Source organism: Alligator sinensis, unplaced genomic scaffold (assembly GCF_000455745.1).
Source record: "Alligator sinensis unplaced genomic scaffold, ASM45574v1 scaffold404_1, whole genome shotgun sequence".
Taxonomy (NCBI): Eukaryota; Metazoa; Chordata; order Crocodylia; family Alligatoridae; genus Alligator; species Alligator sinensis.
The window spans coordinates 3,444,633-3,460,207 of NW_005841839.1; the positions used below are offsets into that span (position 1 = coordinate 3,444,633).

A 15,575-nucleotide genomic window follows, 5' to 3' on the forward strand; every position below is an offset into this window, starting at 1 on the left:
GCTCACCGGTCAGTGAGTCATTTTTTTTTCTTAAAGGGCTGGAGCTGGGGCGGGCGAGGCAGCCATGGACGGGCTGGGACAGCAGGGGGCTTGTGTAGAGCCCCCCATGCAGCGTGGGGCAGTGGGGATTGCCCCCCCCCGCCAGGCAGCATCTGGTGAGCAGGGGCTTTTTTTTAAAGCACCAGGAGCTGAGGTGGGCGGGGCAGCCACAAGGGGGCTGGGAGAGCAGGCAGGGGATGGGGCCTGTCAGGGGTCCCCCCATGGTCTCCTCCCCCTCCTCCAGCCCCGCCTCCCTCGGCCCCTACTTAACAGCTCCAAGTCCAGCTCCAGCTCCCCACTGCGGTGGGTGGGGACTGCCTGAATCATCGAAGCTCTCTGAATCTTTTCCAAAGATTTGGAGAGGATTGAATTGATCTGGACCTTTTTATTGGTCCTGATTCGATTCAGATTTGGAGATTCAGCCACCAAATTGGGCCAAATCTCCTCTAAATCAGCATCAGCACCTAAAGCTTCACACAGCCCTAATAATCTTAAAAGATACTTCATTTTGCCTTCAAAAATATCTGTGAACCATGGGTTTTTACTCAGTTGCAAAGGACTGGAAATGGAGCAATTACATTCCATACATCTCTGAGGTCTCGCACACTGTCAGCACTTCGGGACACAGACTAGCATCTGTTCAGTGTCTAGCATAATGGAGCCAAGGGTCCATGACAGGAGCTCTTAGGCACAACCACATAACAAAAAAAACCTAATAATAAATAATTATGATAAGGCATGAGTATAAGGCCCCCTCTACACATAACACTTATTGTACACTTATCTGGTTAATTCCACAATTATCTTAACACCAGCTACACATGCAAAGCAAGTACTCATGACATGATAAAAAGCTCCAACCAACTATAAAGTTAGACCTCAAAAATGTGTCTTAAATTTATAGATGGTTGCTATGCAGCTTTAATTTGCATGTGTAGCAGGGTATCCCCTTGTGGTTGGGAGCCTTGTCAGTTGACAGGGCTCCCAGCTGCAGAAGTGCACCTTGCCCAGCATGAAACCCCTGAGCCCTGGAGAGCGAGGCACCCATGATCCCTAGGGCCCAGGTGTATGTGTGAAACCCCTGGGACCCAGGGACTGTGGCAGCTGCTATCCCTAAGGCTTTATGCGGGGGGAGAGGGTGAAACTCCGGAGCCCTGGAGATCCAAGCAGCTGCGACCCCTAGAGCTTGGGAAGGGGTGTGAAATGGTTTCATGCACCCCCAAGTCCTAAGGATGGTGGCTGCCTCAGTTCCCCAGGGCCCAGGGTTTTCACACACTTCCAAGCCTGGGAGATCCCAGCTGTTGTAATCCCCCAGCCCTGGGAGTGCATGGGGTGGCCCCATGGATGGGAGCCCCTCAACTGAAGGGGCTCCCATCCAAGGGAGCTTGCTTGTTTCTGATGCAATGGCATCTAATGTGCAATCCCATAAACATGCCTCCTGCCATGCATATGTGGCATGGCAGTAGGCATGATTGTGTGGATCACCCATTAGATCCCATCACGCCTTTACCTGCACATGTAGAGGGGGCCTAGAAAACATGGAGGATTGAGAAACATTAACTCCAACTCAAAAGGAGATCCAGTAAACATGTCCAAAGAGATTGGACAATAGTTTTAATGAGCTATTTTGTGACACTCAGCCCAAAAGACCACTAAAAAGAAACCAGATTTTTAAAGGTGTTATCCAAAACTTTCTGATAATCAGTCCCTCTTCAGCTGTCTCAACGTGGGCACCCAAATACTGCAACATCCAAAATCATTAGTCCCTTTTTAAAATCCTATGCCACAGTGGAATGGGAACCACTCTGATCTGTGACTGAAGCCTCCTGAAATCTATGCAATACAGACTATTCACTAATGATGCTCTAGAAATGAGTGTTGATTCAGCAGAAGTGACTGTACTCTGTGACACTGTACATACTGTGAGCTGGAGTGTGGGGAATGTGTCGAGTTTCCGATGAACGGCCCATGGGAATTTGCAGGGCTCAGAAGTAGAGGACTCTGGGATCGTGATGAAGACCCTGAGGATGTACTTTCCAAATACCTACCTGAAGGGTAAATTTGAAGTTAGTGAAGAAAACCAAACCATTTTACACCCCCATCTTTCTACCCTTCTTTCCTGCTTCCTAGTCTGGAATTCAAACAGCTTTCATGGTCCCTTATTCAGAATTGAAATCCCTACCACTCAAGTGAATAAGATAGATACAGTTTAATTTGCCCAACACAAATGTAAATCTGTGATTACAGTAATTTGCACAGACACTGCTGTGTTCCACTATCACAGGGTTTTCTTTAATGAAAACCCATGGAGGGGTCCATGGCAGAGTTCGCCACTCCCAGCTTAGGTGACCTGAGCACCATTTCTCGGTCTACTAGTGACTTGCTTTGTTGCCACAGGCAATTTCTCCACCTGGAAACTAGGGGGATAATAATATGCCCTGCCTTAAATGCTTTGCTATTCATAGAGGAAAACTGCTTTTGAAAACCTAGGTATTATTAGAACTTATTAGTGCAGTATCTTTGTGAACTGATGTACAGTTCAAGTGAAGTTCTGGAAGCTGGAGAACAGTTAGATACCAAAGCCTCCCTGCTTCCACCCTAACACAGTTCTCTCTCTCTCCCCATCTCTGTTTTTCCTTATTTGCACAGACTATTAGGTCCATGTTTATTCTACTCTGCTGCTCTGCAGCCAAGATGCATTTAAGTTCTGCATTACTGCCATATAACAATCAGAGCATTTATTGGGACCCAGCAAATAAGAATTCTCTCAAATATAGTCAGGATTTATTTTCCTGCAAACCTTCCTCCAAGCCCTATTCAGAAACAACAGCACAATATTAAAATGAAACAACAGCTTAGCACTAAGATAAGGATACAAGACCTCCCAATGGTGGAGGTGTCGTCTACATTACAGCATTGACTTCACAAAGATTTCAGTACTCACTGCCACCATGGAGAATTGGAGAACTCCGGGATGATCCTGTGTTGCTCTGAGGTCCAAACTTTTCCAGCAGCTCAGAGAATTCTCTCCTGAAAAGCAAGACACAGAAGACTCATTCAGCTCCTTGATACAATTCCCTATTGATTTATAACACAAAAATATGCCTAGAAAAAGTTTTACACACCAACCCATTTATAGGCTTGATTTTCTTCTGAGAGCAGAGACCTGGTCAGTGCAGGGGGTGGTATCAGGGAACTAGATACAGCTCCTTGATTCTCAGGGGCAGACCTGATGTGATTTTTGAGCTGTTTCCAAACAATGTGCAGCTTATGCTGGAGTGAGGGTCCATAATCAACCTAAGTGGAGGATCCCAACCTCATAGCAACCACCTTGGAAAATTCCAGTGACAAACTGAAACCTCCATGCCCAAACATGCCCCTTATTCTGGGATGGGAAATAGGCACAGGAGCTGGATACGTCAGCAAGAAATTCCCCTGTGCCAGGGAAATTCTCTTCTGGGCATTTGCATCTGAGTGACAGCCCCTCTGCCCTGCTTTTCATCAGCAAACTCCAAGGACTTTACAATGATAATTAAACTTCCCAGTATCTCTCTGGTGTTATCATTCATAGAATACAAGTGAGTAAACTGAAGGACAAAGCAGCTATGCAGTTTGTCCATTGCAAGTGCACAAGAGAAAAGCCCCCACTCCCAGTCCCATGCTTTACCCACTAGAGCAGAACACCTCTTGCATTTTGAAGCCTTCTTCATTTGCTGATGTGACACACATGAGCTATCAGAGGAATGTGTAAGATCTCTGTGGGCCTTTTTATAACCAAAGAAATGCAAGTAATTGTCACTCTAATCAGCTTAACATGCATGCTGCAGGTAAAGGTGAAAAATCACCAAGGGCCCTGCTAGTCTGTTCCAGAAAAATATTCCCTCCCAATCACAAATCTGGCAATCACTTTACCCTGAGCCTATGATCAAGATATACCAGCCATGATCAAAGAAATGGGATTCTCTGTACCAAATCTGAGCACAGGTGTATATTGCCCTGTGTCCCAGTTTTGGCTCTGGCCACTCTTTGATGCTTCCAAGAAAGCAAGACAGATAGACAAACACATGATATGTTTAGCCAACTATGTCTCAGGATAAAATTCCTTACTGACCCTGCAGAATGAAGCCTGGAAGCTGGAGATTATGTTACAGTCATTGCCTTAATAAACAGCTAGTGTAATAAGCATGCTGAGGCCAGACAGGCTGCCCTGCATGAAAGAAGGGAATTAACAGGGAGGATAAACAGATCCCAAAGTCAGAAACAACCACCAGAGTCAGCTAGCCTGTGTCCCCATGGCTGGGTTAAAGCATTTCTTTCTTAAAATGATATATCAGCTGTTTTTAAGACTCCCAACAATTGAGTCCACCAATTCTCCTGAAAAGGTGTTCCAATATTTAACCATCCTCACTGTCAGGAAACTTCTAACTCCATTTACAGTCAATGGATCTAGACATGCCTTTATCAGCAAGACTGCAGAGTTCCTCATGGTTAGATTCCTTTTTCTTGTACAAATACTTATACACTTATACTTATACACTTCAGCCTTCTCTTTGATAAGCCGAATCGGCCGAGCTCTTTAAACCCCACTCTGAAAGGTCTGGTTTTGACACCAGAGTATTGCTCTACTCTCTCTTCTGTACCTACAGAAGGCAAGACAGGGTGCATTCAGAGAGGTTCTACTAAAAGAGATATTCCCCTTTTTATAGATCCACAGGTATCATCAGCCCATTTTGTCACAGTACTGATCTGAGAGCTCATGAGGAAGCAATGATCTAGGATGGCTCCTAGCCAGTGCCCACCTACATCTGGGGGACCTGCACATGGCTAGCTGTGTGTACAGAGCCAGGTACTTGCCTGGCAAAATACAGGATCCTGCACATGCTCAGGGCACTTGCACATGTGACACCATTACCATGTACACATGACAAAAATGTCACTTTGTGTGGCTTAATGTTGTCACACTGTACATGTGAAGGAGTTTTGGGGGGTTTAAATGAGTTTGCATTGTTGCAAACTAAACTAAGTCCTGATGTAGTTTAGTTTGCAATGATACATTGCAACTATTAATCAGCTCACCCCACCTCCCCACCCCCGGCCACAGGAGAGGTGAGCAGGCTCTGCAAAAAAAAAGGATCAGGCCCCTCACCACTTCTGCCTTCAGCAGGTGCCTGCTATAGGCAGAAGTGGCAAGGGGTCCAATCCTTCCCCCCACCCCCCAACAGAGCCTTCTCACTTCTTGAGTGGTCAGGGGTGGCCCGATCCTTCCCTCCACAGTGGCAGCACCCCTGGGAGCCACCCAGGCAAGTTGCTAGCAAGCCAGGTGCTGCTCCAGCTCAGAGGCAGCACCTGGCCTGATCCAACTCTTCCCCAATCCCAAGCTGGAGTAGCATCCGATCAGCTAGCAGCCTGCCAGGGCAGCCCCAGGGGTGCCACTGCCATGGAGGGAAGGACCAGGGCCCCTTGCAGTTCAAGGGTCGCTCAGCCTGCTGGCAGCTTCCCCCCCTGCCAGCCATAGGCAGGCTCCTCCAGGAAAAAAAAATAAGGATCAGGCCCCTTGCCATAACAGTGAAAGAAACTCCTACATTGAAATGGTGGGTTTCAATTAAAAACTAAATCCCCATCACATGAACAAGCGCTCTCAGTGACCACACGGACAGTTGCAGGCCCACGTCGCTGGTGGAGTAGCATCACAAGCTGCATAAATTCCAAAAACAGCAGCTATGAAGCTAGGGAATAGGAAATGAAACAGGACCCTGACCTGAGCCCCCCATTTGGTTCCATTTATTTTAGTTTAATCTGGTATTTGACCAGCTCTATTACTGAAATACTTGATCCTATCAGGTTCCTGTGCAACTGAAATGCCTGCCTTATTTGACTGGTAGAAAGGCTGAGATAGGGAGAGTCCACTAAGTATACTGTATCCACTTAGGATACTGTCCTTCAATGTCCACTAAGGATACTGAGATTTAGGGTAACAGAAGGGTCTTTGTACAGAGCTCTGAGGTGTGTACAGCCTCAGACAGATCCATGAGGAGCACTCAGATAAAAGTGGCTGAGAGCAGCAGCCAGCTACAGGCTGATTTTATTACAAATTAAGCAGCAGGGGACCAATCAGTCAGCGGAATACTCTTATTTTATCCTATGATGCATTTTCTGTGATGCCCTTGTATTCTGGGGAAGCACAAAAGGTCAATCTTCCATCTAAGGTTATGCAGGAATATCTCTGGAAACCTCAGCCTCTGCTCTCTAGATGGGAGAGAGGAGTTTAAGCCCTAGTGTTAATAACTTATCTTGATAAATACAACCTGTACAAGACCCTGGAAGCCCAACACCTGCTTAGAACAGCAATCACAATGTGCACTGATTTTAAGACAACCAACATTGCCAAGTGACAGGCTTATCATGAGTTCTCACTGTCTTCTCGAAACCCTAGAAGCCAAGTAATCACATAAGAATCTCAGCAAAAAAATCTTGAAAACACGGGGTGTATCTACACAAGGCACTACTGCGCAGTAGCATATTAGCAAGTAGTATATTAGCAAGTACTAAATAAATGCACAGTAACTGAAATAAAAGAGACTCAGGAAACACATTTACATGCCTTATTTATACACAGTAAGATGCAGTTGACACAATCCACATTCCAGATGGTATGGTGTAGACAACCCACCTAACTGGCTCAACTTCATAAAGATACACCTGTCAAATTGGAATGCCCATTGTATCCCTTACAGAAAAAAGGATCTACTGTATATATCAGGCTTGGGTTGAGTAAGCAACAGTTAGAGAGCCACAAAGAAATTATACCAATCAGGCAGAAAGGAGCACAAATCAAAGCCATGGATTCAAACATCCTTAAGCAGGGGTCATCAGTGTTTTCCAGCAGGGAGCCAGAATGCTCAAACTTGGGCCTGAGACAGGTGAGCAAGAGGACTTCTCTGCCTCCACCACTTCTCCCTGCCACCCAGCACAGCACAGGGAAAGCTTTCCCTCTGCCAAAGCCCCAGGCATCCAACTATGGCACGGCATGAGCACAGTTCCTGCCCCATATGCTACTGAAGCCATGGCTCTTTGAGCCGGATACAAAGGTTCTGCAGATATGATCTGGACCATGAGCCATAGGTTACCAACCCCTTTCGTTAAGCATTGGCACAGTTCAAAGCTCAACCCGAATGCTCTGGCTTCAATACTAAAATACTTCTGTGCACTCTCTCAGACTTGAAGACCTGAAAGGGAGCATTTTACAAGGCCAGGCCTGCATTTCATACCTGCCTCTTCTACTGCCTAGGCAATTCTGCAGTCACAACTAACAGCAGGAAAAACTGGCAGTAGCCATGGGCCCTATTTCTCTGGTGGCACTCAATAAGGCTCAATCAATTCTATCATTTATATCTGAAACACTGGAGGCCTGATTTATTGTGCCTTCAAAAATCAGAACCATACTGTTTACCATAACAGGTATTTTGTGCCTGAGGTTCTCAACTTTTTTGATCCTCTTGAGTTCACTTGAACTGGCAATGGAAGCTGTGTGGGGTCACCACCTTAGAGAAGCATTAGGATGGCACAAGGCAGCGCTGTGCAGAGTTCTGAACACACTGAACTGAAAGAAGTGCAGTCACTGCTGCATACCTTAATGCAGTGTAGCGGGTGGGCTACAGCTCTGCTGACTGGCACTAAGGCAGCTATACTGCTTCCTGCTCAGGAGGCGGATGTGTGGGGCAGTGTAACGTCTCAATACAATACTTCCTGGTGCCACCGGAGCATTCAGAGGGAGGAGTACAACCCTCCTGTGATCCTTTCATGTACCTGCCCTCATGGCCCACCTGCAGCATCTCTCTGGTCTACTGATGGGCTGTAAGAATACAGTCTTAAGTTATCAGACCTCCGGTGACAGGCTTGTGCAAAAAACCTCCCATATGTGCACAGCTGCAGTACTAAGCTTGCAAAGAGACAGACTAAGCTGCAGTCCTCCCTAGTGTAATTTCATTGGCTTTAATGCCTCTGAGCTCAGACTCTGACCCCACAAGCTTACGCAGGAGTAAATTAATGTGTCCATGCTGATTATTCTCTGTCCACACTGTTTTGCTAAACATTATGATGCAATTTCCCTTCTCTCCCAAAGCCTGTGCTCCTTCACTTGTAATGTTAAGGATCTTGCACAGCCATGGCTATTGCCTCTGTTGCTGGTATAACTGGAGAAATCAGAAACAGAGAAAATAATTGTCTTGAATACTCAAAACTTGCCTGCCTTGTAGTAGCAGTACAAACTGCCCCACCCCACACTCTACTTGTCCTTGCTTGTGTTAATGAATACTCATTCAACTCAACAGAAGACTCTCAGAGATGTGCCATTCTTGCCTACATTCACTTATGAGTCACGTGCCTCTGATCTCAGCATCAATTTTATTGGGACCCTGGTGTTCAGGGTGCTATAAAAAAACTCAGGCCTGATCCTTGTTTACATAAAAGCCCCTTTATGCTGCAGCATAAAATCAGGCTCTATATGTTTTCCAATGATTGGTTGAGCTGTTCTTAGAACAGCACAGCTGATCCAAAACAGGACAAAAACCAAACATGCCACTAGCCTCGGCTGCATCAGTGTCAGCAAGCATTGTGACAGCAATGTGGATAGACAGTCAATTACTCCCCCAAGCTCAAGGACAGCGCTAAAAGATAATATGGGATCAAAAAAGAAAAAGAAAAAACAGCAAGCCGAAAACCCTTCCCTCTCTTCCATTCCCTTTAATCTTGGAGATATGTATTAAACATTTTGTGAGATGATTATGTAAGCAAAATCTCTGCAAATCTTTAAAAAAAAATTAAACTGATTAGTGCTGAACTCTCCCTCTTGATAACCTTTGGCAGATTTATCAGACAACCAATAGCAAACAAAGACCAAATAAAATGTTTAAAGTTTGGCTGCTCTCAGTGTTTGCATCCTATCCATTTACAGCAATCTATTGGAGGCACAGTTGACAGATGCATGAAACAGCCATAGCCTCCAATAAAGCCATGCACACATATATTTTTGGAAACATCTGCTATAATATATGGTGTTGGAAATGTGTCGAGATGCCTGGACAGCTGGGAGCAAATACACATGGGTTATGGCAAATAACCTGCCTCCTGGGTCACTGGCCAAGAAACAAACATAGTTACTGTGGAAACAACCCCTGATTCTTCTGGGCTTCCTTCTTCTCAGAGGAAAGAGACTAGAATGTCAAGGATCAAGCACTGAACCTGCCTACACCTGCATAGGGTCACTGCCCCATGGAGCAAAAAGTGTAAGAAGCTCAGTAGCAGGTGGAAGGGCTTCTACTACGTAATCTTTGGCCTGGGTAGGTGAGACAAGCTTACAGGAGCAGGTGGGAAGGGACTGGGTGGAGCCTTGGGAGAGGAATGAGGATGCTACTACACAGATTCACAGGCCAATCCCGCTGAGAAGGGGCCAAGATCCCTCTAACTACTCTAAAAGCAGGATACAAGAGCCACTGTGGAAGAGCCTAATGGCTGCTGGAGTTTCCTTCATGAACCTACTGCACTGCTTATGTTACCTGGGCTGGGGCAGATCAGGATTCCCCAGCTTCCATGACTAGGTACTCATGCATAGCTGGCTTGACTGGGGGCAGCTTTCAGCATGAGTCCAGGGGAACGCTTGCACTCTGCTTTAACCTTTCTAGCCAAGCCCTACTCATTCATAGGAATATATAGTTTAGTGCAAGTGTATTCTTCTGTGGGAAGAATTCAATGCACACTTACCTGGCATCATCATCCCGGGCTATGAGAAGGCGCATATGGCTGGTGGCGGAGGCTGTTCTGAGGATATCCACAGCTCTGCAGGAAGGCAGGACAAAGAATGAGCTCTCGTGTGCAACAAAGAATGAATAATACTAGACTACATATCAGTACATCAAAGTCTGTGCCAAACTCAGCAGTGGGCCATGGAAACCTCAACAGCAGCCACATGAATGACGGCTTCATTTTTGGGGGGTGGAGAAGACCCTCCAGGGGACTGAACATCTTTCAGGTGGCCATGACTTCCCTCTTTGGCAGCAGGGCTGGAGGGAAGGTAAGTCACAGCCTGCTGCTCCTCACCACTGCAGTAGCTGGGGTCCCTGAACAGGTAACAGGAGGTGCAGGAAGCAAATACATCCTCCCTGACTTCCAGTCTCTTAAATGCTCTTTCCCAGACATGCACAGTGCCTACACAATCAAAGTCAAGCAGCCACTGCAGTCTCTGTTCTCTAGTGGCTGGACACAGGGAGCTCACCTGTGTGACAAACACCCTGTACTTTCTACAGGACTCTTATGGATAGTCAGTAGGAACCTGTGGTTTGGAAGCAGGAGAATCACTGCTCTGGGGGACTCCGTGTGATGATGATGGCTCAGGAACATTGAGGCCTATGGAGCTGACCAGACCCAGGAGACAGAAAGGAGGTATAAAGTACTTTTGGTTGGCTGCTGTATTTGTACAGTGCCCATCACACTGTTGGTGCACAGAGGCTGAAGAAATGAAAGATTCTAGTGACCTCTACTTTTGCCGACCTCAGAAGAAGCTTGTGGACAGGTTCAGTTTGTGCTTTGAATAAAGATGAAAGTCATTTCTAATGCAGACTGGGGCCTTCACATCTCTTCATCTTTGAATTATTGTATAGGGACTCTGATCCTTGCCTAGACTGTTAGATGAATGGCACTGAAAGCAGCAGCCCTTTGTGTACGCACACAACATGCAGGATCTTTCAGGCAAGCCACATACCAGCCCACCATGCAGATTCTCATACATTTGCAATGCCTGCAGAGTCCCTGCTTAGCAACAGTACCTCTCACTGGTAACCCCAATCAGAGACTCGCCATTGACCTCCAGGATCTGGTCCCCTGGTTGCAGGCGTCCTAAACAAATAAACCAAAAGACACGACATGGATGTTTAATACTTGTACTTCCTGTGCTGTGTTTTGAGTAACTAGGAAATGCAAATGCATATCAGAAAATGTACTGGTGGGGGGTTCTTTCTTTTTTCTTAACCTGGAACTGCACCTATACCTGGAAAGACTCTCTCTCGCACAATTCGAATAGGTTGTTTTGTTAGATACATTTGGTAGATGACCAAATGACACATTTATGCTTGAAAAAGCATGCTAACTAAAAATCAGTGGAAGTTTGCCTGAATGAGGACTGAGTTGAAAAGGAAACAGGATCTCCACTTATCTGGAAACAACTAATGGCACCAAGAATCATCAGTGGATAAGGATCCAACAATGAAGTGAGTCTGTGGGCTGGCATGGATGAGTCTCAGTACTGCAATCATGAAACAATCACTTAAACATCTTAGACACAGGAGAGAAGGCTTGAAATTGATCAACATGAATTACCACAGTAAAATATCCGTCCAAATATCTAGAAGCGAGTACAGGCAGTCCTTGACTTACAACGTTTTGAGTTACAATGTTTTGCACTTACAACATTTATAAATAGACACCCTGTTTCAACTTTCTGACATCAGTTTCAACTGTACAACGCTTGATCCGATGTGATGCCACACCAGCGAACAAGTTCACTGCGTCGTCCGTCTCCCTGGAGAACATCTGTCCAAACTTCCTTGAACACGTTCTTTAAGAAAGCAGCCAAGACTCCAGAAAAACCTGTAGCCAAGACTCCTGAGAAGACTCCAGCCAAGAACCCTTCAAAAAGTCCAGCAAAATCACCTCAAAGAAGTCCTTACAAATCAATATGATTGCTATTTACAATATAAATACATCAATGTAGCTGTATTACTCATCTATAATCCTTCAAGTACAAAATTCTGGGGTGTTTTTGGTGAAAATAGGATATTGGGCCTTGGTTCAGGAACCAATCCCCCATTCATAACATTATTTCTTATGAGAAAATTGGTTCCGAGTTACGTTTTGACTTAAGACGTGGTTTTCGGAAACCAATCATGTTGTAAGTCTGAGGACTGCCTGTATATGAGGAAGCATCAAACCAGGATCAATAAGGATAGCGCACTAGTTACGTAGAGCTTTGAATATTTACTGGCTTTCTTTCCCTGTTTAACTCACCATCAACATAAGCGACACCCCCTGGTAGGATCCTCTTTACATAAACTCCATATTCTTCTCCTGTGAGCTCCTTTATGCCACCAATTACCTTAATACCTAGGAAGAGAGGTTTTTATTATGTACAAGCAAAAGCAACAAATAACAGCTGTCCCAAAAGAGCACTGCTGTGAAGTGTTGTAAAATGTGATCATTCCAAGCGTGGTAAACCATCATTTCCCTCCACCACTCACAATTTACTTCCAGAGACTTCAGTAGGGAGATGAAACTTTAACGAGTACACAAGGCAAATTGAATATAAACCCATTCAAGAGTAATTACCATAATACTTGGGGTTCTGTTACCTCCCAAGGTTTTCATCAATACCAGTTATTACTGGGGAAAGCCTGAGAAAAGGTTATTACAAGCATTCATTTAGGTATGAATAACAAATTCACTGCAATGACAGTCACCTGTGTTTTATTCAATTCTTCCAGCAAAACAGTTCCGTGACCAATGTCTTGCTTTTAAAAATGTTTTTAGGAAGGGAAAATATTGCATCCAAATGGTCTATGCAGTAGAAAGTTTACTGGGACAATCTTGTGACGTATAATGGGCTGTAGGAGTCCATAGCAGAAATAATGATGCAACTCAGATGTAACACAAGTAGTGATACATTTGGTAGATGACCAAATGACACATTTATGCTTGAAAAAGCACACTAACTAAAAATCAGTGGACGTTTGCCTGAATGAGGACTGAGTTGAAAAGGAAACAGGATCTCCACTTATCTGCACACAACTAATGGATCACAGGAGGCTGCACTTCCTGCCTGGGACTGCGCTGGGCGCAGCCTGCACCCAGCACCAGCAAAATCAGTGCTGTCACTGGTCCTACCCGTCAGCACCAGCCTCGTCATCAGGCAAGCAGATTGGGGGCCCACCCACACCCCTGGGAGGGCTATGGGGACCGTGCCGGACTGCTCCCAGGGGTGCAGGCTCCCAATCTGCCTCCCGGATGACAGGAGGCTGGTTCTGCTGCCTGGGGCCAGCAGCAGGTCCCAGGGCAAATCAGCTCATGCAGGGACCTGCCTCCACCCCAGGGCCATGCACCCTCCTCGGGTCAGCTCTGGTGCAGGGCCCGAGACAAATCCGTTCATGCAGGGACTGGCCCCCGCCTTGATCCCGGGGTGGAAGCGGGTCCCCACACAAAAAACTGATTTGCCCCAGGCCCCGCACCAGAGCGGACCCAAGGAGGGTGCGGGCCACCACCCTGATCCTCAGTGTGGCGGTGGGTCCCTGCACATCCTGATTTGCCGCTGGCCTCAGGCAGCAGAACCAGCCTCCTGTCATCAGGCAGGCAGATCAGGGGCCTGGACCCCTGCCACCTCCCGGGGGTGCAGGCAGGCCCCCGATCTGTCTGCCAGATGACAGGAGGCTGGTGCTGCCTGCTGAGGTTGGCAGCAGCACCAATCTTCCTGGCACTGGATGCAAGCTGCGCCAGGTGGCAGAAGCAGCCTCCTGTGATCCGGTAGGCCAATCAGGAGACCTCTGGGAGGGCTGCGGGGCTCTGCCAACTCCTCCTGAGGGTGCAGGGGTCCCCCAACTGGCCTGCCAGATCACAGAAGGCTGGCGCCGCTGGCTGGGACCAATGCTAGGCGCAGCCGGTGCCAGGAAGATCGATGCTGCCGCTGGCCCCAGCTGGCAGCACCCACCTCCTGTCATCTGGCAGACAGATCAGCAGCTTGCCCACACCCCCGGGAGGGCCACAGGGGCTGTGCTGGACTCCTCCCGGGGGTGCGGGTGAGCTGCCAATCTGCCTGCCGGATGATAGGAGGCTGGTGCTGCCAGCTGGGGCCAATGGCAGCACCTGTTTTCCTGGCGCCGGATGTGAGTTGAGCCCAGCACTGGTCCCAGCTGGCAGCAGCAACCTCCTGTCATCTGGCTGGCAGATCCGGGGCCTGCACCCCCGGGAGGAGTCCGGCACAGCCCTGCAGCCCTCCCAGGGGTGCAGGCAGACCCCCGACCTGCTTGCTGGATGACAGGAGGCTGCTGCTGCTGCCTGGGACCAGCGCTCAAGCCAAGTAAGTCTGGCTTCGAAATATGAAACGTTTCAAGTGCCCTTGTTTCATTTTGAAGCTGTTTCGAAGGCTTTTGTTTCATTTTGATTTCACTGTTTCGAGCTCAAAACACATCGAAACAGCTTCGAAATGAAACACCAGGTGAAATTTCACACATCCCTAATTCATACGTTGGCTGTTTTGTAAATAATAAACTGTAAATGTTTAGACTGTATGTACTCGTGTGTGGGGAAACTACAAGAAAACACTCCACAGAGAGGTGGCCCCAGCCTTAGGGGCTGGAAGGCTGACCCTGTTTTACACCCCAGAACCCTGAATCTGGACATGGCCATGGTTAGCACCATGACTAGGGTTACAAATGTATAAGGGCGATCTGGGGGGAATCCCTAGGTGAATGGTTGCCTGTGTATGCAGGGGACTGTGCGTGATGGCTTTCATCAAGGAGCTTCAAACTCCAGGTTCCTCAAGTAAGAGGAGATGACTTTGATACATTTGAAACCCTTGACGACCTTTTGGCTAAAAACAAGTTGATGCTGGACAGTGATGTGAAACAAAATCAAGGAACACTTGCTGGCACTCAAATCTCAGTTTTTCCAGTACTTTCCTGAAATGGGAAATGAGAATGAGTGGATACATAACCCCTTTGTAGCAGACTGCAACTCTAGGTCTTGTCTAACAGCTAAATAAGAAGAGCAATTACTCAAGTTATCCTGTGACAGGGGACTGAAACTTGAATTCAAGCTGGAATCTCTTGCCTGATCCTGGTTGAAATTAAAAAAGGAGTACTCTGATCTGACAGATAAGGCCATTAAAGCTTTGATGCTGTTCACCACCATGTATTTATGTGAAAGTGGATTTTCAGCCTTAGTATTGAGAAAAACAAACTGAATGTTGAAGGAGATCTAAGACTGAAACTGTCATCTTTCCTATCAAACTTTCATGTGCTTTCTGCCAAGAAGCAAGCTCAATCATCTCATTAGAGCTAAGAACAAAATGGTGAATTCACAAAATAGTAATATTGTTGTTGTTGGTATTATTTTTATTTTTAACACAAGTTTGTCAGTAATTATCTACTTATGTTCGCTATACATACACAAGGCAGGCAAGGTTCTTTGGGTAGATGTGATATCTTTTATTAGACCAGGGGCAGGCAATAATTTTGGGTGGTGGGCCACTTATCGAGTTTTGGCAAGCTGTCAAGGGCTGCATGGGTAGCCCTGCCCTTTGACAGGTTCCCTGACCCCTGGTTGCCATCTTGTGACCAGAAGTCCCACCCCCTAACCCCTGACCTTTGCCACCAGAAGTTCCTCCCCTTGCCCCCAGAAGTACTCCTTTCAGCAAGGGGTTTTGCTATCTCAGAACCAGAAAAATACCAAATTAAATTCTAAAAAGTGATCATCTACAACATTCATTAATTTGATTT

General features: G+C 46.6%; 1 protein-coding gene across 1 annotated transcript in view; it reads right to left on the reverse strand.

The window, feature by feature from the left end:
- Positions 1-15,575, reverse strand: part of LOC112550233 (syntaxin-binding protein 4-like) — a gene marked incomplete at its 3' end in the record, with an annotated part of 93,979 nt that overhangs the window by 33,604 nt on the left and 44,800 nt on the right. Inside the window, exons 4-8 of the mRNA XM_025203591.1 lie at positions 12,097-12,192; positions 10,860-10,929; positions 9,799-9,873; positions 2,984-3,069; positions 1,961-2,087 (exon numbers count right to left, since the gene is read on the reverse strand). Of these exons, the coding sequence (XP_025059376.1) occupies positions 1,961-2,087; positions 2,984-3,069; positions 9,799-9,873; positions 10,860-10,929; positions 12,097-12,192 (454 nt within the window). The remainder of the gene's footprint in view (positions 1-1,960; positions 2,088-2,983; positions 3,070-9,798; positions 9,874-10,859; positions 10,930-12,096; positions 12,193-15,575) is intronic.